This window comes from Ursus maritimus, unplaced genomic scaffold, assembly GCF_017311325.1.
Source record: "Ursus maritimus isolate PB19 unplaced genomic scaffold, ASM1731132v1 scaffold_7, whole genome shotgun sequence".
Taxonomy (NCBI): Eukaryota; Metazoa; Chordata; class Mammalia; order Carnivora; family Ursidae; genus Ursus; species Ursus maritimus.
Genome location: NW_024426885.1, coordinates 4,660,444 through 4,682,655, shown reverse-complemented (window position 1 = coordinate 4,682,655; position 22,212 = coordinate 4,660,444). Strand labels below are relative to the sequence as shown.

Below are 22,212 nucleotides of genomic sequence, written 5' to 3'. Positions count from 1 at the left end.
CCTGGGACAACCGTGTGAGCAGGGGTCAGGAGATGACAGTTGGGATGGAAAGAAGCCACCATCGCCCCAGGGTCCCCCTCCAGCCATACTGCTTTGGCAGGCTGTCGCATCTGAACATCTCTGTTAGACTTAGAAGGCAACATGATGAGAATGAAGAGTACTCCGAGTGCCTCTCCCGGGGAGTAGAGATCACCATTCAGACTTGCTCCAGATCAATGGGGAGCACCCCTATCAGGACAGAGGCAATTTCTGATGGAAAAAGTAACAAGAACTGATAACATATGGAGGGCAGGGTCCTTGGTTTCTGTTAACTATCGCTTACTTATACCTGTACTGCTTAGCTTGCTGTCCTCTGGGCCCTTTTTCCCCTGAATTATGGTCTATTCTATAACAATAATTTGGTTTTGGTAAAATCCAAAGACCATCCCAAACAAAACTGTCTCGGCACCGCCGAGGTGGTAATTTTTAATGAATTAAGAACTCAGTGCAGTTGTATCATATGTGAATGACAGTCTACAAGCTAGTACAGCATAGAGAAATCAGTTATTGCTCATGCGTGAAGCCCATGAACAGTTATGAGATGTCGTACGTGGTTCACAGTATTTGAGATGAGACAGCAAAGCCTTTGTCATCATTGTCGGCTTTATGGGAACGCTTTCAGGAGCGAAGAGTTACCGCTTAGAGGTTTTCAGGGGTTCCTTCGTTTGTTCTTTCAAAATAAGAGGGATGGTTTCCTTCAACGGGGAAAAAGTGTATCCGTAAAGTCTAGCCGTACCTCGTTGCTGTCTTATTTGTCCCCAGCGACGGAAACGTGGTAAGTTTCCTCTTCTTTGATGGGTGGGTGAGTGGTCAGTGGGCTTGTTGGGGATTAAATGAAGTCAAGTATGGCGTGAGGCTCTGTGAAAATGTGCCTTTGAGAAGCTTCCTTGGATCTGTGGTTCTGTTGTCTTTACTGAAATGGAGGACTTCATTCTTACGGAATAAGCTTTTCACTTTTTATTCACGTTCAAGAGGGCAAGACGCATCATGGGAATTATGCATATTAGTGCGTGGTCCATAGGAGATCGAAATTGCAATGATCCCTTAACAGACTTACTGACATGCCAGCTTTCTTACCAGTCGTTGCTGGTGGCCCGGGTAGTGCTAGCCTGTCCTCAGGAGGACCCTTGCCGGTGCTGATCCAGGGCCCTGCGCAGGAGGGGCCGGCAGGAAGCCCCGTGTGGACCTTCAGAGATCAGACATCAGACGTTGTGATGCGCTGGGACTTCACATTTTTCTTGCATATGTATAAGGTTTCTTTTTTTTTAATTCTTTGATGCTATCAGTTTCAGCACGTAATCCAGAAATGTGCACACGGGTCTTTAGCAGCGTGTAATATAATAAAGCACTGAAATGAACTATAAAGGACCTTTTACTCCTAAACATAAAGGATTTTCTAAATTCTTTGAAGACCAATTGCCACTCTGTTACAAAGTCAGCACAGTAACGGAGGGAGGGTCAGCGGAACTCCCAGCAAGGATGCTTTGCTTAGCACTGTCTGTCCCTTCCTTTGATGGAGCTCGTCCTTTGCTCAGGGAAACCCCTTCTCCAGATTCTGAGCCTCCCATGAAGGCTGTAGGTTCTGCCCCGGGCCAGCTGGGGATGCATAACAATAAAGATTTACTGGCCTAGTTTATGGAAGAGTAAACTGAGACCTTATACCTACAGCCACCCACTTCTTTTTGTTTTTCTTTTTTCTAATCTAATAACTGGAGTTTCCAAGAGACCAAATTTGGGCAGAGGTTGAACTTAGATCTTCCACAGTTCACGCTCTCTCTCTTCTAAAACTTAGCCACTCATTTAACACACCATTCTTGTTCTTGAATGGAGAGACTAAAGCACAGGAGTGAGCTGAGTAGTCGGGCAGACGGGGAGTGAACAGCCCCTCCGGCCCCCAGCCCCTGCTTCCCGGCAGACCCCCAGGGTGCCTCCTTGGAGTCCCCAAAGCTGCATGGACATGAGAGATGAGTGACAGGCCACCAGGACAAGAGAGAGAGTGAAATTAAATATCACATGGCTTCTGTCCTGTCCTAAAGAACAGGTTACCCACTTGTTTGGGGAAAACAGAAAATTGAGTGGGTCAAGATCTATGTCCAATCACAATGTCAAATGCTATTGACCTTGCCAAACAGGATTTCTCTGAAGACTTTTAATTTTAGCTCGAGCAGTCCTCAAACCGAGCCTGAGATGTTTGAAACAAAACTCCCATTCTGCTGTGAAAACATCCAGATTCCCGGGAGCCACTTCCCCTTGTGGGGCCTTTGACCTTGGTAGCCTGAAACCAGATGTAGGGAGTGCTTAAACCCTTTCGCATCTAAAAACAGGCAGTCCTTTTGTCTTCTAGAAATGTCCCTTTGTCATTTACCTGGAAAAATACATTTTCAGATGCTATTTCATGAGCTGGTTTTATTTCCCCCAATTAAAAGGAAGAGTAATGAGCTTTGCTGAAGAGCCTTCTTTTTTTTTTTTTCCCTAATGAGTTGAGAACTAATGGCCTAAAAATACGAGCCTATCCATTATTCCGGGGCCATCTAACCGGGCCCAGTGTCAGCAGCGAGGTCCCCCTGCCTCCCCCACGAGGGCAGTCCCACCTCCCAGCCCGGCCTACTCACTTGGAACCCCCTGTAGGTCCTGCAGGAGCTTGAATTCTCTGTCTTGGGGATGCTCCAAGAAGAAGGCAAGGTCCCAGGAGGTCCTTCATGAATTTGAGAGGAAGTCCATAGTTCCACTTCCAGAACCACCTTCTCATCCTGCTTGCCTTGAGGAAAAGCAAGACCAAGAACCCAAACAGCCCCCCTCAGTCTCCTCTTCTCTATTTGGCCAACAGCTCTCTCGGGCGCGGGCTTTCCATCCAGGCCGGGAGGGCCGAGCCCGCGGAGACCTGAGGAGAAGGAGCTCCCCTGTGCGGGGCTCACGGCAAGGCTGCCGCACAGGCAAGGGCAGCCAGGGAGGGTGCCCTATTTGGAAAGGACTGACTCCAGCGCCTTCTTGGAAGGCCCGTTGAGACCGCCTAAGATAGACCTTCCGTGCTTAGTTTATCTCACTACTGCGTCGGGCTCAGTGTTTTCAGCGTAACGCGATCAGCTCCAACTTGTGAAAATAATTTCCATCTCCTCATCTCTCTTTTAAGAAAAACTGTTGCTTGGTGCTTGCATAGTAAGAGAGAGTGCAAAACAAAAAACAAAAATGCCGTTTTCTGGAAAGTCGTTTCATTCCCTGTGCCTGCTTTCCTCACTAGGAGGGAACTCGGGCATTCTCTGAATTGTCCCCGCTTTGGTGTGTGGGCCCCAGAGTCCGTGTGGTCCCGGGGCCTGGGGCTGATGTAGCTGCGGTTCAGTGGGGGGCACACCGTGAGTGAGGAAGCGGAGATGTTCTTGGGGCAAAGACACACCACTAAGCTCCCCAGCACCTCAGCTCCCGCCGCCCTGCTCTGGCCGAGCCCCTTTCCCTGGGATGGGCCGGCGGCTGCCCGAGGGGCCCCACGCTGACGTGCAAATCCTGGCCCCCTTCTCCTGCGAAAGCCTGCCTCCCCAGGTCTCCTCTGCCCAAGTGGGCCGAGAGCAGCGCAGTCTCCAGGGCCCTGGATGTCCGTTCCCCCAGGACCTGCTGCAGGGAATCGGGGGGGGCTCTGTTCCTCCCCAGCTCCCCTGGCCTCCTAGGTGGGCCCCCTCCCCGGGGCATGCTGTGTATTCCTCAGGGACCTCAGCCATCTCTGGGTACACCTGGCCTGTGTCTGGGGAACAAGGGTGTTTGGGAAATGAGGCAAAATATTGTGTCCCTGGCTCCTTTCCACTGGTCACCCCACAACCCGATACCAAGGGTTCTGTGTGTCCCAGGGAACCCCTACCAGACTCATGTGTGTGCATAGTGGGTACTTGTGTGGTCTCACCCCTGCAGAGCCCGGGATGTGCCTCAGTCTACAAAAGGAGCCACTGCTCTCTGCCCTGACAGCCTGGGGATGGTGGGCAAGCACCTCACTGTCTCCGACCTCCCTGGCCTTGTCGGTCAAGGCCGAGGTGGCACCTGCCTCGCTGGGTGGCTGTCTGTCAGAGGAGGGGTCAGACAAGGGGACTCTGGAGGGCATCATGGGGGTGCAGGCCCCCGCTAGGCGACGGTCAGCCAGACCAGGGACAGGGCCACCACCCAGCATCTTCCTGTCATTTCTTTCTGTGTGTGTGTGTGTGTGTGTGTGTGTGTGTGTTTCCGTTTTCTCTCCTAACAGGTGGACTTCTCTGCCCATCTCCTTTTAATGATGTTTCGGTGGTTTCACATTTAGAAGTTTGCAATTACCTTTGCTCAAAAGCAATTAAGTTCCAGCCTTCCCCAACTCAGATAAAAAGCATGCCCTTTGCATCTTTCTTAACAAGCAGAACCTTCTCCAAAAAGACCGGATCACTGTGGATGCATCTGGAACGTGCTGAGGCTGCAAGTTGGGCTGCTTAAGGGGCTTTTATTATTATCATTTAAACCTTTCATCCATGTAAGTGTATTCACACCGGAAGCTCGGAAAAGGTCTAGATTTGTTTCTCCTTTACTGTGAAAACACATCTTTGTTCTTTGAGGTTTTGTTCTTCCCCAGTGCATAACAAAATGAGAATCTTGCCCTGATTTTATGGGAAACAGGCACAGTGTCCGTAGGTGCCAGACAGGTGGATAGGCAAGGCCCCTGAGGCTCACGGTGGTTCCTGGGTCCTCGAGGACTTACTGGCGCCCAACGTGATAGGAGGAGGGTGGGGGGCTTAGTTTGGCTCCTGATGGCAAGACGTACTTGACTTGTGTTTTTAGCCGCGATTTCAGAAAACTGGCCCCGTCCTTCCCCGTCTGTTTCCGGAGTGAGTGGGCTGATGAGCCCCGGCTGCCCGTATGTGCCTGCCGGGACAGGCTCCCAAGCACCGACTGTTCTCGGCTGCCTGCTGGGTGGAGGGATCCCCACTGCCCAGAGTTCACCCCTCGCACACCTGAACCCCACAGGTGTCCAGGAGAAATCTGACCTGTGGGTCAAAGAAGGGCTCGTCCATCTTCTGGGAACATTTGGGTCCCATTGGTCATCATCCCAGTTGAAGCTGACCGACTTCCCGCTCTTGAAATGCGTTAGGAAACAGAAGGATCTGGCTCAGCCTCCTGGCCTTTGCTTTGCTTCCTAACCCAAAAGGGGGGGAGGGTAAGCACCTGTGCCTAATTATGGTCGCCCCAGAAAGCGGGCGGGGGGGCATTGGCGAAGGTATAGTGCCCTTTCTCTATCTGCACTCACCTTATTTCTCCGTGCCCAGAGGGCCTTGAAGGGTCTATCAAGCAGCCGGAGATCACCAGAAAGGGGCAAAGGTTGGTCTTTCTCTTTTGGCTCGCCCTTCCCTGAAAAGGCCCGGAAAAGCTGGAACAGAGAGAGACCCCAGTCGGGACCAGAGACGTCACCCCTGCCAGTTGGGCAGACCTGGCTGCTGAGGGGCTGTGCTTCTGGCAGAAACCAAGAGGCCAAGAGGCACAGCGTGCAGGAATGTGTCAGGACAGTCAGCAGCCTTGGAGCGGTTCTGACCTCGGCGGGGAGCTTGGGGGCTTCCCTCCGCTCTGGAGACCAGAGGCAGCGACGACGTGCATCCTCGGATTCCTAAGGAACGCTGAGCTTCACCAGCCTGTCACGTTATCCTCAGAACCTTCCAGAAAGGAGCAGTGGACATTCTTAGCCATGTTTTCAGGCTCAGCAGCAGAGTGAGGACCTGTCCCCAACTGCAGGTAGATAAGGGATCTTGTGTCCCTGTGGCTGCCTCCTGTTTTCTGTGACATAGGTAACCTCACTTCTGGGAGGCACACATGCAGCCATGCCCGGGGATTTGAGCACCGCCTGCCAGGCTGGGATTGGGCTGCTGTCTTCTTTCTCCAGCTGCCTTGGAAGGTCGCTGTGACCCACATTCCCAGGAAAGATTGTGGGGGGCAGGGCATACAATGAGCTTGGCTCTGCCTCTGCCCCCACGTGATGACAGGGTTCAGAGGGCTGCCAGTCACTGCCCGGCTGGAGGACGCTCCCCCCAGTGCCCAGTGGAAGGGGCGGCCTGTTCTGCTCCTGGGGCCCCATCTCCCAGCATGACTAAGTGCTGAACCAGCAGGGCCAGAAAGGCAGGGTTCCTGGCTGCCGGCTTCTGGCACCTTCCTTCACAGAGCAGCAAACCCAGGCCAGGAGTGGGGATCTGCTCCAGGAAGAAGCCCTCCCCCGGGAGGCCTGGAGACCCGGCCGCCCTCACGTCCATCCTGCCCACGTGTGGATCGCCCTTCCTGTGCTGCTCGGCCTGCCACAGCTGCTCCCGGAATGCCCTTCATGCTCCATTCTCCTTGGGTCCCACCAGTGCCCCCCCGGCAGGCTTCCCTCCTGCCCTCATCACAATTGCCCCCTTGGCCTCCACTCCTTTTTCCCTTGTGACCTCAAAGCCCCGTCGTCCTGTGGTTCCTTACCCTGCAGCCCTGTTGATGGCAGATTATCAGAAGCAGAAAGAAGACCCTGGCCGTTTCCATCCATGACTCTTGGGCTCCTCACGCCGAGCCCGGCTGGGTGGCTGTGTGATGGCTGATTCGAATGGTCGCTGGAGCCGCCTGGTGACTTGGTGTCTGAGCCAGAGGGAGCAGCCCCGAGGACACCTGGGACCCACTTCAGCTGCTGGTTCTTGGAGACTTACTCAGGGCAGAACCGTGTGGTTCCCAAAGTACTAGTTTCCTAGTACACGGTGGGGCCATGGTACCCAGGACGTCACTGTCCACCATCATTGATGGAGCACCTGCTGTGAGCCAAGCCCAATCTGGGCACCCACACCAAAGTCAAGACGTTGCTGGGCCCATTGGGCATCTGGAAGCAGGTGGCACAACTGTCCCGCTCAGCGTGAGCGCTGACCTCTCTAGGTCACTGTCCCTGACCACAGTCCCTGCAGATGAGATGGACATTGGCGGTCCCCCCAGGGGAGATGGCCAGAGCCGCCATGTGCATTTCCCTCTGGGGGGTGTACTACTTAAGATCTGTGCATCTCCTTTCTGGATAATGCCAGATCCCAACAGAAGCTCTGGTCTATTTCTGAGTACAGAAAAATGTGTTGAATCACACACATGTTCCAGTGGAATCACGAGCTGTTTCAACAGAGGACGAGGAAGAGAGAATATGTGTTCGGTTGGGCTGAGTTTGCATTCTGAGCATGGGCTCCTCCGAGGTCCCTACAGGGCGGGGACTGGGGCTTTCGGGCCTGCTGGCATCCACCCCTTACGTTCCTTGGTGGCCCGGGGGCATCTATCTGCCCAGCCGCAAGATCGGTCTCAGCCATGTCTGAAATGGTTCTTCTGCCAAGGGAGTGGGTGCTTCTCTCCGCAACACCGACTGTCAGAAGAAGACCCAACCTCCCCAGAGGAGGACAGAGCAGACATGGGTGCAGACATTCTCCACCAGGGCCGCAGAGTGGGCTCAGTGGTGTAAACAACAGAGACTCACCCACCGCTCTGGCTGCTTCCAGAAGGAAGTGATGGGGGAGCAGGCCTTCTCAGGGAGAAGTAGCAGTCTGTGTCCCAGGCAGCATGGCGATGCCTGTGGGGCCGCGTGGTTCTAATAGCCAGCCCGGCCTGAGGAGCGACTCGGGTTTCCTATCACTGGGGCCTCCTGTTTTGCTAATTGGGAAGCAAGATCAGAGAGGTGATGTGTTCTGGCGAAGGCTCTCATGGGGTCAGGGAGAGGAGAGAAGGAGGGAAGAGAGGATGATAGAGACAAAGAGACACTGAGCCCAGCTGGGTCCTTAGCCGCAGAGGCCGGAGCTCTTTGAAACCTGACATGAGTTGACGAGATGGAGAGAAATCTGCCGTGATAGCCCCTGATGACCTATTTCCTTCAAGAACGTTCATCGAGCATCGCCGCTGTGCCAGATGGACGGGACTGAGTGAGAGCCGCTCCCGCCCCCGGAAGCCCCAGGGCATGGAGAATTCTGCCTAGTGTTGTGAGCTCCTGCTTCAGAGCAGTCCTGCTGGAAATCCCCCCCCCCCTCCCCGGTCCTTAAACACTGCCGTCCTCAGAGACTCTGGGTCTCCGGGATCCTGTGCACGTTCTGGGCCCTCCTTGAAGGCAGTGTGTTCCCCCTGCAGCCCCCAGCTCATGCCGCCCCTGCCTCCCTGCCTCCCTTTCCTCCTCCTCCCCCATTGGACTGGTCGCTGCTCCCCTGAGAAGAGGCCTCTTCACCCTGGGCCTCCTTCCGACCCCTCTGGGCTGGGTAGTCCTGCCTCCAGCACGAGCAGGTGCGAGCCTCCTTGTGGGTCGGCTGTATGGTGATGAATTCTTTCATCTCTGTGGCCGGAATGCAGGCTCTGGGGGAGCGAGGGCACTGCTTGTCTTGTTCGGGTGTCTCTCCAGATGCTGGCAAACGGTCAAGTCTCATAAATACCGCCGAATGAACGAATGAGCACGTAAACCAGCAGATGCTTGTAAGTCTACAGTTCCACTTGTTTCTTTGAAATCAAAGTCTGCTGTATACCCAGCCATGAAAGTCTAGTCCCCCTGCATCACCCAAGGTGGGTGGAGGCTGCGTGGCCTGGGGCTCACCCAGAGGGGGCCTGCCCAGCCCCCCGAGTCAGCCGACCTCTCTTCTGTTGTCCACACTGCTGAGTGCAGGGTCAGTGGAGGGGGTGAGCCTCTGTGCCGGGTGCCTCTTCCTGGGGAGAGGTGCCTCTCTTCTGAGTGATGGGTGGACAGGACTTTGGGGAACATGTAGGACCCGTGGGTGGGAGTCTGTCAGATGGGGGGTGCCAGGCCATCAGTCAGGTGTAAGCATGGCTGTGCTCGCTACCTGCTCAGTTGTGAACCCTGAGATGTATTTTGGTGAGAGAAGGAAGACCAGGAGCTCATCCTGATGACGCTGGGTCCTGGAGAATGGCGGTCCCGGAGAGCCTGGGCTCCATTCCCAATGCCCCACCATGTTCTGTCCATGTGCCTTCCACGTTCCCTCCAGGGGCCCATATTTACCTCTTTCTCTGTGACAGGCCTGGGTTTTTTTGCTTCTTGTCTCTGTATCCTGTCCATTGTCATGTTTCTTCCATAGTTTTCATGTCACTGTAATTAAAAATGAGAATTTTAGTTATGTAAGTTGCACTGAAGGAGTCCAGGAAGGGCTTGGTGGCCTGTCCCCTTGGTTCTCCCGGCTTCTCCATGGTCTCAGGACAAGAGACACACAGGCAGGGATTATCTCTCTTTAGGGGTGATCACATCTGAAAGAGGAACCGCTCTGCTCTTCACTCTTTCACCACCTTTCCCTGGCACAGCGGGGGCAACACTTCCCTTTCAAGGACATGCCATGGTTACTAAAGAAATCACGCAGGGTCGCCTGGGTGGCTCAGTCGGTCAAGCGGCAGGCTCTGGATTTAGGCTCAGGTCATGATCTCAGGGTTCTGGGATCGCGCTTCCCAGGAGCTCCGAGAAGCATGACCATTCATTTAGATCAAAAGACTTTTCATAGTGAATCCGCTCATTCCCAAGTCCAGGTCTTGTTGTGCATTTACAGACGGTAAGGTTCACCGCTGTCAGCAGTCCCAATAGCAGGTGAATTTCACGAACCGTCCAATGATGCGAGCTGTAGATCCGTGTCCTTTTCAAACAGTGATGTTTCCAACAGAAAATGAGATAATGCCCATAGTGGTTCTGCTGTTTTTCATCCATTTCATGGAATCCAGATACAGCTGGGAGGCCCCTTCCATGAAAGGTGAGCGCCTGGCACGATGGCTAATGTCACTGGAAATGCAATGAAAGAATTCCACACCTATGATGTATTTATTTATTTTGTGGGATAATATAAATAAATACATGTTGGCGGGGCTCAGCGTTTGTCGTAAATGTATCACAGTTAGAATGGGTTGTGACGTACGGATAATTTTAATTGTGCCCACACGCCAACTAAATATTCTGTCAGTTACAGTAGAAGCGATGGCTGTCAGATTGGACCAACAGTCCCACATCCTGAGTGACCGAACTACAAATTGATGTCATGAAGCTGATGTTGAGTTTTTAAAAATACTTCGGCTTGGGAGCACGCATGTTCTCTTCCCTGCCCGTCCGATCTCAGAAACGTTTGGGCTTTCAAAAAACGTGTTCTGTAAATCAACCTAAGTGCCCTCCAACGATGGTGGAATTTTCTGTAAACAAGGCCCTAAGTGTCGGCTGCATTTTGTTCTAAATTATTTGGAAATATTTAGTAAAAGTATTCAACACACAGAGGAGCAAAAAATACAACCACACACACACACACACACACACACACACAGAAACAAGAAACTCTCAGTGTTTTAAACTTTTAGAGAACTACGACTATTGAAAACATAAGTTGTGAACAGGAAGACATTACCATCTTTTCCTATAAAAGCAAGGAAGGAATAAAGCAAATGAAATGATGAGAACTTCCAAGATGCTCATTTGGAAAACTCTGAAGACGATTTTGTGAAAATTTTTAACTATTAGGGATATTGAAAAATATATTAAAAGCAAAACATATTAAGAACAGACAAGGCTAAGAAATCGATTGAAGCAGGTGAATATATACTGAGAGTAGGTATTCTGTTCATGTTCTCATTTTATTTTCATATAACCAATTTAAAAAGGGTTTTTTATGAAAAATACTGCTGAAATGTGCACTGGTGGTTTTGGTTTCTAGCGAGGGTTTTTTTTTTTTTTTAATTTTTAAAAATGGTTTTCAAAGAGAACTACTTAGTGGGTTCCCATTTTAATAAAACCAAATGCTGACCAATAATGAAATACCGTAGGAAAGCGTATGACTGGAACTGTCTCAGCCTCTCGTTCGCACTCAGGAGTCCTGTTTTGGGTGAGAAACTACACGTGGCCATCCCGGGGGCTCTCGTCAAAGCTGGAGCGCATCTTTTTCTCTGCTCCTTTGTGGACGAGCAGACCGTGTTCTGTAATTGAGAGAAGAAGCAGGTGTTTGAACCACGTGTGGTGGGTTGGAGCTGCGGGGGGCAGTCTGGCTCATTCTGCTCCGGGACACCCAGCGCTCCTTTCCGTCCCTCAGGACAGGAGGGGTCAGCAGGGTGGCCCCTCCTCAAAGGCACCGGCTCAGGGTCGGCTCCACATGCTCAGAAGCCCCGAAGTTCCCAGTCAGCTGGGGAGGCCAGCTTGGGTGTGGCAGGAGATGTCCCCTGTCCTGGGGAGGCTCAAGGTCTGGTGGGGAGACCCAACACCCGAACGACTTCGAACAAACCCAGGTGGTATATCCCAGGGAGAAAGAGTGTCTCGGGCTTGCTGGACCTCAAACGCTGGTGGGATCAAGGCAAAGGGGAGAGAGGGGATCGCCCAGTGAGGGGAAGCATGAGAGCAGGAGCTCGGGGAAGTGGACAGAGGTCAGGAGAATCCCTGCCCTGCCTTGGGGTCTCCACCTCCACGTGCCTCTTCTCCTCCTCCTGTTCCCTGGCCGCCATTTTCTAGACTCCCAGCCCAGCTCCTCGTGCCCCTCTTCCCCCGTCCCTAAGTGTAGCAGCCTCCTTCAGCTTGGCACCACCACCTCACGTCTGCCCCTCTACACACCCCCGGAGTGAACTCACCCACACGCAGAACCTTCAGCCCACACTCCCGTCCAGCCAAGCCCTAGGCCCTGAACACAGTTCCTGTTGGCACTCTCCACTAGAATGCTCCAGAACCCTGAGATGGAGCAGGCTGTCTCCGAGGACAGCGGGACGTTTCTCATGGGATTGCTGAGAGGGATGGGAGTTAACTTACCTCAGAACCTCAGATGGCTTATCACACTTCACGAGAGCTCGGTAAATGGGAGCTTGTATTATCGTTTTATACTTCAAGCCCAAATCATTTTTATCCCCAGACTAGGGACCCCATTCTCCCGATTCAGCTAATGAATGACGCCTTGTCCCACTCCCGAGACGGAAATCCCAGTACGTTTGATGCCCTACTCATGACCCCGTCCAGCTGAATACCATTCACGTGGATTCTGCCTTTGAAACCCCTTTCGAATCCCCCTCTCCTTGCCATTCGCATTGTCCTGGCCTAGTCCAGACCTCCTTACTCTGCTGCGGAGGCCAGCATGTGTCAAATTCTATGTGCGTGGGAAGCACGTGGGGGTCTCGTGAAAATGTGGGAGGTCTGGTGGTACCCGAGATGCTGCATCCCTAGCAAGCTCCCAGGGGCTGCCCGTGCCCCAGCCACTCCGGGGCAGCAGAGGCTGACGCCGTGTCTCTTGTGGCTCCTGACCGGCTCCCCGTGCTCCCTCTGGAAACTTCAGTGGCCGCTCGTTGCTCACAGCTGCAGTTGTCAACCGCGGCCCATACGAAACCTGTCACTGCCCCTTTATTTGGATGTCATGCATTTGGAGTTGGGCCCAGGAACTGGCATCTTTTTATCATGCCCTCAAGGGGTTCTAATAAGATAGGTTGTTGATGGAAAAGGAGACTCGAATACCAAACTAAGCTCTCGAACATGACTTTCAAGGGCCTTTTGGACTCGGTCCTGGGCAGAGCAAATCATTGCTTTGTCACCTTCCTTCCTGAGCACTGTGGCCACACATCTCTGGAACGTGGGGCTGCAGGGGTCACTGTTCTTCTGCACGTCCTTCCAGCTTCGTGAAGTCGCGTTGGGGCAGGACTGGACCAGCTCCAGGACCCGGCTTGCCCCACAAAGAGTATGAAAAAAGCATCAGATGGAGTGAAAAGGCAATTCTGATCAAACTGATAGCTGGCTGACTTTCCATAGGAGTAAAAATAAAGGCTGCTTTGTGGGAAACTATTTTGATAATCTCAGTTCTGAGATCCGACGTGTTTTATGCTCACAGTACGTAACATATTTGGTAGACTCCATACAAATCCTTATTCACTATGGATTTAACTACCGTTTTAAGGGTTATTTTTGTGCAGATTCGTGTCTGTGGTTGTTGGTAGCTTGCACAAACCCTTTGAGGGTGAATAGCCAGGGACAGGAAAGTTGTCATCTGCCTGGAAATATAGATGCCACAATCGACGGACCCGTGGGGTTTGGATTCTGTAAGGTTTAGTGCCCTCTGCTGGTCATAGCGGGCAAATCACCTGCCACTCCAGGGGGCACTGCTGACCCCATGGTATGGGATGTGTGATGAGATGGCCTTCGTCTGGCTCAAAAGTGTCAGCTTTCTCTTAGATCGTTGAACATTTGGCAAGGAAAGTTTTGAATGAATGCATATAACACGAAAAAATGATTCAACTAGGAAGTCTGAATCTCTGAGTTGTATTAAACCAGTGACTACTTCCTAATCAGTTACTCTGTAGCTTATTCAATTACGTAAAAACTTTGCTCAAGAACAGATTCTGTTTAGTGCCATCAGAGCTGCCCCTCAGGGCTTGAGGGCTTTTGTCTCTGGAGGTCCTGGGTTCAAATCGTGACTCCTCCCTCTCCTCTGACCCGACGTTGGGTCAGTTCCTCATCCTCATGGGGACTCAGTTTCTCAGTCCTGGAGGGTTATTGTGAGGGCAGTGCCCATAGCAAGGGCCTAGCAATGGTAGGTGCTCCCGGGACGCAAGCTAGTGTGTGTGTGTGTGTGTGTGTGTGTGTGTGTGTGAGACTTACTTTAAAGTCTAAAATGTATTTGGGAAAGAAACAAGAGGAAAGAGGTGAAAGTATGGATTGTGACTGTCATCGTTGTCCCGGGATAACTGCAGGCTCAGAATGATTCCACTTCAGCAGTGGTGATTGCTGAAACACAGTGATTTTTTGCTCATTCAGATGTTTTCTCTAATGACAAGGGACCAGTGTTTCTGGGCCTTGGTCCATTCATGTGGCTCAGTGAGGCTTTTTGCAGGGAAGTGCTGTGTGAGCAGACAGGCACCCAGGCTGACCACGGAGCAGGAGTGCAGGAGGGAGGGAGCCCACACCTCAGCCACGCGCCTCGTCACCGCCAGATCTCACTGGGCTCCTGTAGCCACCCACCACCTCCGGTGGTCAGTCCTCCTCTACGCCACCAAGATGGCAATGCCACATTTCCCCAGGAGCTAAGGTTATTTTGGCAAAATGGGGCACCAAGTGGGGATCTGAGGTGGGCCTACAGGTCTGGGTGAAAGAGCCTTTTCCCGTGTTGAACTGCATTGCATTCACCCACCCACCAAATAAAGACTTATCTCTGTCCCCAGGGGGCCCACGTGACTCCATCAGAAAGGAGCTGATGGCAGCCCCTCCTGGGGGAGGAGGGGGCTTCCCCCTGCCTCACTTGCAGGCTCAGATGGGAGGCAAGGCCAACCCCTGGAGCCATGCAGGAAGTTCAGGAGAGCAGCAGGCAAAGTGCAAGGCTGGAAGGGACACTGACCGGGCTGGTCTGCTCATCCCCATTCTTGTTGTCAACATCTCAGGACGGGGGGACAGGCCGGCCTTTGCAAGGTCCATCAGGCTCCAGAGCGTGGGAAAGGCCCGCACTCAGAAAAAGGACCGGTGGTGTAGATTGTGGTCGTGGGGGACAGCAGAGGTGGACCCTGTGCAGGTGGGCCAGACCCCCCACTTCCCAGCCCCTCGTCCCCCAGCTCTGTGACCACCTACCAGTTAACCTCAGGCCTGAGCCCACGATTCTTCCCAAGAGGGCTGCTCTTCTCTGGGCTGTCGTGATGCAAAATGGAAATGCTACACCCCTGTCACGGCAGACACCACGGAAGGAGCCCAGCGTGTTCAACTAATCATTACTGTGTGGCAGTCTACAAGCCGTGGGTAAAGGACCTCGCTGAGGCTCTGTGAAGCTACCCCTCCCGGCATTTTCAGACTTTTCCCTCCTTGGACACCCCCATATCCTTGTTCACCTCCCCTCTCCCTGCAAAACCAGACAAACAAACAAGAAAGGTAATTAGGGGCGCCTGGGTGGCTCAGTCGCTTGAGCATATGCGTTTGGCTCAGTCGTGATCCCAGGGTCCTGGGATCGAGCCCCGTGTCAGGCTCCCTGTGTGCGTGCTTGCGAGCTTGCCCCTCTCCCTCTACTGCTCCCCTGCTTGCGTGCTCTCTCTGTCAAATAAATGGATAAATAAAATCTTAAAAAAAAAAAAAAAAAAAAGAAAAGAAAAGAAAGGAAGGAAGGAAATTAACCGGAACAGCAAGGGCTTTTATAACCTGGTAATAGTTCTTGGAGTTACTAACCTGGCTCGTCCCAAGGTGAGATTATTTCCCAAGTGCAGGAATAAACTGTGCCGGGGGAGGTCCACAGACCCCCTCCCTAACTCAGACCGACACAGCAACGCTCCGAAGCATGCCCACCGTCGTCCCGTCCCCAGTCCTCCCTGTCCTCCATGAGTTGCCCTTCCCAGCGGAGGGCCTAGCCGCCCAAGGTGCGTGGCGGGGAGCCCTCTGAGCCTGTCCCTATTTCTTGCAGGTTCGCCATGGAGCCCTTCTGTCCGCTCCTGCTGGCGGGTGTTAGCTTGCCGCTCGCCAAGGCTCTCAAGGGCAACGAGACCACCTCGGCGGTCAGCAACCAGACCTCGACAACCTCAGGTGAGGACCCGGTTTCCTGCCCCTGCCCTGCCCTTGCCGTCCGCCCCTCCCGGTGGGCTCTTAGGACTGGGATGACACGGCTGAGGGAAAACACACCCCGTGTGGCTGACTTTCTTAGCGAGCAGAGCATCGAGCACGTAACTCCTATCAACACCTGCTGGCCAGACAAGCCAGTCGTTGGGAGTGTGAGCAGAACGAAGCTTAGCATCTGGACGGCATCGAACACGACCCTGTGCCGAGAGTTGGGTCAGCTTCGGTGGGAGGCAGGAGAGCAGGGGTTAATAATCCCACACCCCCCACCCTGGTGGGGAGCCGATTCAGACAACCCTGAAGGAACACTGATGAGTCCATAGGGACATTTACACACTGACATGACCGTTGATGCGATCAAGAAGTTAGTATTGATATTCTTAGGCAAGATATTGGTATAGCAGTTCGATTTATACTTTTAAAAGAAGAGCCCTTACTTCTTAGAGAGGCGTGTTGAAGTCCTTACAAGTGAAACAGCACGAGCTCTAGGAGTGACCTGGGGAAGAGTAAGTGGAGAGCAGGAGGTGGGGGGGCATAGACCAACACGGCCGCCTCATCCTGATCAGAAAGGGGGGTGGCAGACATGCGGGGGTTCATTGCTCTGTTCTCCTGCCTTTTCCATATTTTGAAAGTGAGGGACAGGAAAGTGTGAACAGACACAGGGGATGACATGGGGGAATCCCAGGAACCCGCTAAGTGGAAGAAGCCAGACACGAGACCCCGTGTTGTATGGCTCCATTGACGGGAAATGCCCGGAATAGAGAAGCTGATAGAAGAGAAGGGACAGGGGCGCTAAGCAGGGCTTAGGGGATAAACACCAAGTGACCGCAGGTGGCCGAGAGGTGGGTGGGAATGTTCTGAAATGCTGTGGCAGCCCAACTCTGTGAATTAGCTAAAAACCACTGAATCATATGCTTAAGATGGGTGAGTTTGTGGTATGTAAAGTTTACATCAGTAAAATGAAGCAAATGCCAGGCAAAGCTAAGACGAAGAGGAGGGGGAAGAGGAAGAGGAGGAGGAAGGGGAGGAAGAGGAGGAAGAGGAGGAAAGGAGGAGGAGGAGCAGCGAGAGCCGGCGCTCTTGAGTCACGTGGCCCGTGTTCGGTTCTAGCTCTGCTGCTTGTTGGCCAAGTGACCCAGAGGAAGTTCCTGAGCCTCTTTGTGCCTCCGTGTCCCCATCTGTGAGACGGAGGTAGTAATAGTGCCTACTACTCAGCAATGCTGTGAGGATTAAGGACACAGCCGAGCTGGGGTGCAGGAGCCCGTCCATGGGGCCGCTGCTGCGGTTGGCAGGAGACCGCACCAGCGGAGGCCCGTCCCCCAGCCAGTCTCTGACTGCCCAGACAGTTGGCTCTTCAGTGTCCCTTGATATCTCCTCCTTGGATGTGTGCCCAACACAGACAGGCCCAACCGGCGAGGTCAGGGTCCCCCAGGACTGGACACGGATTCCTGGGCCACCCCACACCTCCCTGGGTAGACGGAGGCCTGTCTGCGGCCGCCAGCTCCGGCCTGTGGCCAGGGTAGCAGGAATCGGTAACCAGCAAGGCCTCGTCCCCCAAGTGTGCCTCGGGGCCTCTTGCCAGCTCCCACATGCCTGCTCCGTCCCCTCTTCCCTCTCCATTCCCGAGACTCCCAGGCATAAAACTCAAGGACTTCTCTGATATGGCATTACTTGGTGAATTGTTTAGTGTTCTCCAGAGACACAGAATCTGTAATATGTATATTTATATTTTCATTTATATCTGTACCTGTATCTATATCTGTATTTATACTTATTATAAGGAATTGGGTCACACAATTGTGGAGGTTGTCAAGTCCAAAATATGCAGAGCCAGTATCCCAGTTTGAGTTTGAAGGCTGGCAAGTGGCTACAGAACCAGAGAGAGTGATGTCCCAGTTGGAAGGCAATCAGGCAGGAAGAATTCCCTGTACTCACAGAAGGCTCAGCACTTTTGTTCTATGCAGGCCTTCAACTGATTGGATGAGGCCCACCCACAATGGGTGGGGGTGTGATCTTCTTTTTTGAGACCACCAATTTAAATGCTGAATCTTATCCAAAAAGCACCCCCTCTAGAAACACCCAGAACAAGGTTTGACCAAATATCTGGCAGCTTGTGGCCCAGCTAAGTTGACACAAAATAATTAAGCAGCATACTTGCTTATCACAAGGCCTTGGGAAAACGGAAATTACCACCTTCCCTCCAGAAGAGAAAGTTTGGGTGAGGTGATTAGAAGTGGCACCATTCGGGCTGGGGTCAGGGGGTTCAACCCCCATGCAACTCAGGAGCTTTGTATGATTTTCTGACCCCACACATGTCCTACAAATATACCCTTAGCCCCCAACAGGAGGGAGAGGTGGAGCTCAGTCCCTGACGCCAGCCCCCAGCAAGGACAGCAAGAGCAGCACTGTCCTTGCATGGAAAGCCGGAGAAATCCAAAACCACATAAAAGGAAAGACAGAAGCTCCCAGCACATGGACGCTGAATTTGTCGTGCAGCCTCTTTGTCAGCTGGCCTCCGGGTGCCAGGTCACTGAGGTCGCTGGCATTATTCCACAGCCTGGGACCTTCCCGACCTGCCCCGAGGACAGTGTGTCCCTGTGCCCGGCAGAGAGGAGCTGGCTGCCGCTGGCCCAAGGCCTAACACCTGCAAAAACACTTAACGACAACAACAGATCTACCAGGCGGAGCATGGTGTGCCCAAAGCAAAGAAGCAACCGTGGAGCTGTGTGGGCGCTCCTACAGATGACACCCAGGGCATCTGTCGGGGTGACGCAGCCTCACCCCTGGGCCTCTTCGGTTCACTTGAGAGTAAAATGATTGGCTCATGAGACAGCTGTGGGTGTCAGGTGCTCCTTTCAGGAAGAGGGACTGCGGTGTGATCTCGTGCCCATCAGAAGGGATGTGACACTCACAGCTGCTTGCAGCTTCTGCTGGGAGCCTTATGGGCTGGGCAGTGGCTGCTGGTCACACAACCAGAAGGGAAATCGACAGTGGCCCCACTTCAAGATCTCAGTGATACCACGTGGACAGGCTCCATTGACCTAGAATTCCAGGGTGGGGGGAGCCTGTGTGAAGTGCCCTTTGAAACTTTGTTCCCCAAGAGAAGGGTCATTTGGGATGATTCCAGCACATTGCCACAGTGTACCAATTAATCAGAAATCATTTCATTTGTTCATTGAGCAAAATGTATTAAAATGTATTCCTTTACACAGGAGTCGAAGGTAAAGATTCACAAACAGTGTAACAAAATGTTGCTGTCCATGTTACAGGAAGGATTCCTAAAAAATTAATAAGAATTAATTAATTAATAAGAAAAAGGTAACACAGGAAAACGGTGGAGGATGTGACCGAGCCAAAGGCAAATATCGAATTGATGTTTTATTAATCATGAGATGATGCTTAACTCTGTGGAAGTTAGGGAAATGCAGATGAAAGTGGTATTATTTTACTTATCAGATTGACAAAAATTAAGAGAATTGCTCATAGCTGGGAGAAATAGGCTCCATCACCCAGTCTAGGGGAGCATGGCAGCTGGAAGTTTTGCAGGTGGCAGTCTAGCAGTTTCTATCACACTTACTGTGTGTGCACACGGATGCACAGAGTCCCCTTCCCGGGCCCTTCTATGGAAGCACTTTCAAGACACACAGAGATGAAGTTGCGAGATGTAAAACTGTAGCTAAGAGCCAAAAAGTTGGAAACAACCTAAATGCCCTTTGAAATCTTGGTTATTCAGAAAGTGGACATCCAAGAAGCAGTTAAACAAAATGAAGAGGCTCATGTGTGCTCGTGCAGAAGCTTTTCCAAGACAGATGACCCAGCGAGGAAGGCCAGTCACAGAGCTGGCCTGATAGCGGATGTCATCCGTTTTTTGTTTTTTCCACGTTTCACTTGGCCCAGGGGACACGGCCTGCAGAGGCTTTTTTCTGGACCATAGTGTTTCTCAAAACTGCATTTAGGTTAATTACTTATCCATATTTAAAAATCAGATAATTTTTTGCGTGAAAATATGAATTTCTTCTTTTGGCAAGCTGGCAGAACTGGATACTCAGGTGGGGGAGGGGGGCACTTCTAGTTCTCCCAGCCCCCACCAGCCCTGCCAGCTCCTGAGTTTTCCTACCTGATCTCCACCCGCCAGAACAGAGGCCGCTGCTGACAATTGTCTTCGTGATCTCCGAATTGTGCCCCTGGGCACAGCCCCACTCTGGAGCCCTGGGTCATTCTGCCTGGGTCCTCAGGGGTGTGCTATGGAGACGCCCACCTCGGTCACTGTAGCATTTACTGGAAGCAGCCTGAGCTGGACCCTGGAGCCTCCTGACAAAGCCCTCCAGGGATGGGCTGTCTGTGGTCCAGGCGCCCCGCAGAGCTCCAGGTCAGGCCCACAACCCTCAGCCACCAGCCCTCAGACGGGCGTACCAGCCGGTCAGTCACTGCCAAGATGCACGCTGAGCTGGGGCAGCCTGACCTCCGTGCAAATGCAGAAGTGCGGGGAGGAGAAGGGCACCCGCCCATGCTCTGTGGTTGCATTTGGCAGGGCAGGGATGGAGCCCAGTCTGGGGTGTGGAGCGTCCAGACCCTCGCTGGGGCTGGGCCCAGCTCTGCCCCTTGCTGCCAGGCATCTCCCCCATCAGCCTGCGCTTGAGTTGGCCCCAAGTCCCCGGCAGAGCCGGGAGGGTACTCCCTAGATGGGCAAGTGTGGAAGCCTCAGGCCAGGTCAGCTTCCCAGGGGAGCTCTGCAGCAGCAGGTGGGGCCAGAGGAGAGGGCCTGGCACACACGCTCTTAGCGGCTCAGCCTGGCGTCACCCTGGCTTTGCCCTGCTGCTTGGCTGGTGAGGTGGCTAGCCAGATGGGAGAGGCACTGGCTCCACCTGGGAGGAGGATGTCTTGTTCATTGGCCAGGTTCATGGTGGCCCGGGCCACCTTGTTTCACAGACCAACTGTCTCCCAGGGCATTTGTGCATCAAGTGGTCACTGGGGTCAGTGACTTTTGTCATTTCTTACAAATACCAGCATTAGCCACTTACGGTGGGGCTGGAGTCAGCATGAGGCCCTGGGGGTGGAGGTTGCTTACAACCTGGGACATAAGATGCAGATTAAGACCTTTAGAACACAGCAGGAGGGGGTGCGGGGGAGGGAGGCTGCAGGCCTTCAGGCCCCTACTGGGCTCAAGGCCATGCTTGGTGCTTCTGGGAACTCAAAGCCAAGAAAGCCCAGTTGTTGCCTCTGAGGGGCTTCCACTGAATCAGAGTGAAGGCGGTCCCCCCCAGGGCCTGTTCAGTCCAGCAGAGTGGAGTCTGTGCTTACAGAGACCCTCTGTGATCCACAGGAGGGGAGCCAAGTGGGCTTCCTGGAGGAGGCGGCATTTGATATGCTCCTTGGGAGCGGGACATTTTGGTGACAAGAGGGCAGCATGGCAGTCTGGGGAGGCAGGGGCTCAGTCAGAACTTCAGGGGAGTGGTGGCAGCCAGGTCACCAGAGCCCCTCAGAGTCTGGGCTCACTGGGCAGGTCCTGGGCAGCCACAAGGCAGCTGCTCTTCGTCCAAGGACGTGGGACCTTCTGAATGAGGAAAGTCAACCTGGACCAGTAGGACTGGTTGCTTCAAAGCTCAAAGCTCCGGAAGACCTGATGGTGGCATGGCCATACACCTCCGCCTGACCCAAAGGCCAAGCTGCACCCCGTGCCTGAGCTCATGCCCAAGGCCCCGGGAGCTCCCCACGCTGCCCTCAGATAGAACAGCGAGGCAACTAATCCTCTACTCTCCTCTGCCTCCCCATGATGGGGAGAGGCAGGTGCCCCAGGATCCCAGGGAAACAGGTTACTTGAGAGTCAGGGGATCCCCGTTGTGCCTTCACTGCCCCTCCCTAGGGAGCCAGAGACATAGTCACCGGGCCCTCGGTTCAAGCTCCCTTCCCTGTATCAGTGCTACCCGTCTCAGTGGTGAGCACGGTGGATCAGGACGGTGGCCTGCAGTGCAGACTCTAAAGTGAGGTGCTGGTGTGCAAGAAGGATGATGGAGGAGGTTCTGGTATCAGGGAAGAAGTTCTAATGCAATGGCGGGGCAACTAATTTGCAAACTGTAAAGGGCAGTCTAGTGTTGGGGCTCTTTCCTTGCCCAAACCCCACTTTGCCCGTTGTCTGAGTCCTTGCCTTGGGTCCCCCATTGGAATGGGGACCGGCTCTGCCTGCAGGCCCCGGGGCGCGCCCCAGCCCCTGCTGGCCTGGCTGCTGCTGCCTCTGCTGCTCTTCGTCCTCCTTCTGCTCCTCGCCGCCTACTTCTTCAGGTAGGAGTGTCCCCGGGGCGCGGGCGGACTTGCCCCGACCAGCTCTGAAGAGGAAATGAGCTCCTCGAGGCTGCAGGGCGGGTGTGGGCCCAGGCAGAGGGTGGCGGGGCTGGGGACGGGCGGGGTTGGGGACCCGAGGGACTGGGGACCGGAGGCCGGGGTGACTCGGCCCAGCCATGAGCAGCAGGAAGAGCTTCTCCCGGCTCACCTGGTGGGTATCGCTGCGAAGGGCCCTGCGTTCCGGGAAATGTCCCTGGGCCCGAAGCTAACCGGTCTGTGTCTCCAAGGTTCAGGAAGCAGAGGAAAGCCGTGGTCAGCGCCAATGACAAGAAGATGCCCAACGGAATCCTGGAAGAGCAAGGTACCCAGGGGGCAGGGGGTGGGGGGTTGGGGCTTGGGGGGGGGGG

General features: G+C 53.6%; 1 protein-coding gene across 12 annotated transcripts in view; it reads left to right on the top strand.

Annotated features, from left to right (window-relative positions):
- The window catches only part of PTPRE (protein tyrosine phosphatase receptor type E), a 139,991-nt gene that overhangs the window by 79,985 nt on the left and 37,794 nt on the right, over nucleotides 1-22,212 (top strand). For 9 of the 12 annotated variants that reach the window (XR_005833211.1, XR_005833210.1, XR_005833209.1 and 6 more), the window contains exons 1-2: nucleotides 21,852-22,016; nucleotides 22,093-22,166. Coding sequence is in view for 7 of the 12 variants with exons in the window: in XM_040624226.1 (XP_040480160.1) it covers nucleotides 21,982-22,016; nucleotides 22,093-22,166 (109 nt within the window). In the remaining 5 variants the exon portion in view is untranslated. Of the gene's footprint in view, nucleotides 1-15,377; nucleotides 15,497-16,836; nucleotides 16,841-21,712; nucleotides 21,806-21,850; nucleotides 22,017-22,092; nucleotides 22,167-22,212 lie in introns of those variants that run through there. The other 3 variants (XM_040624225.1, XM_040624223.1, XM_040624227.1) reach the window with 2 other exon arrangements.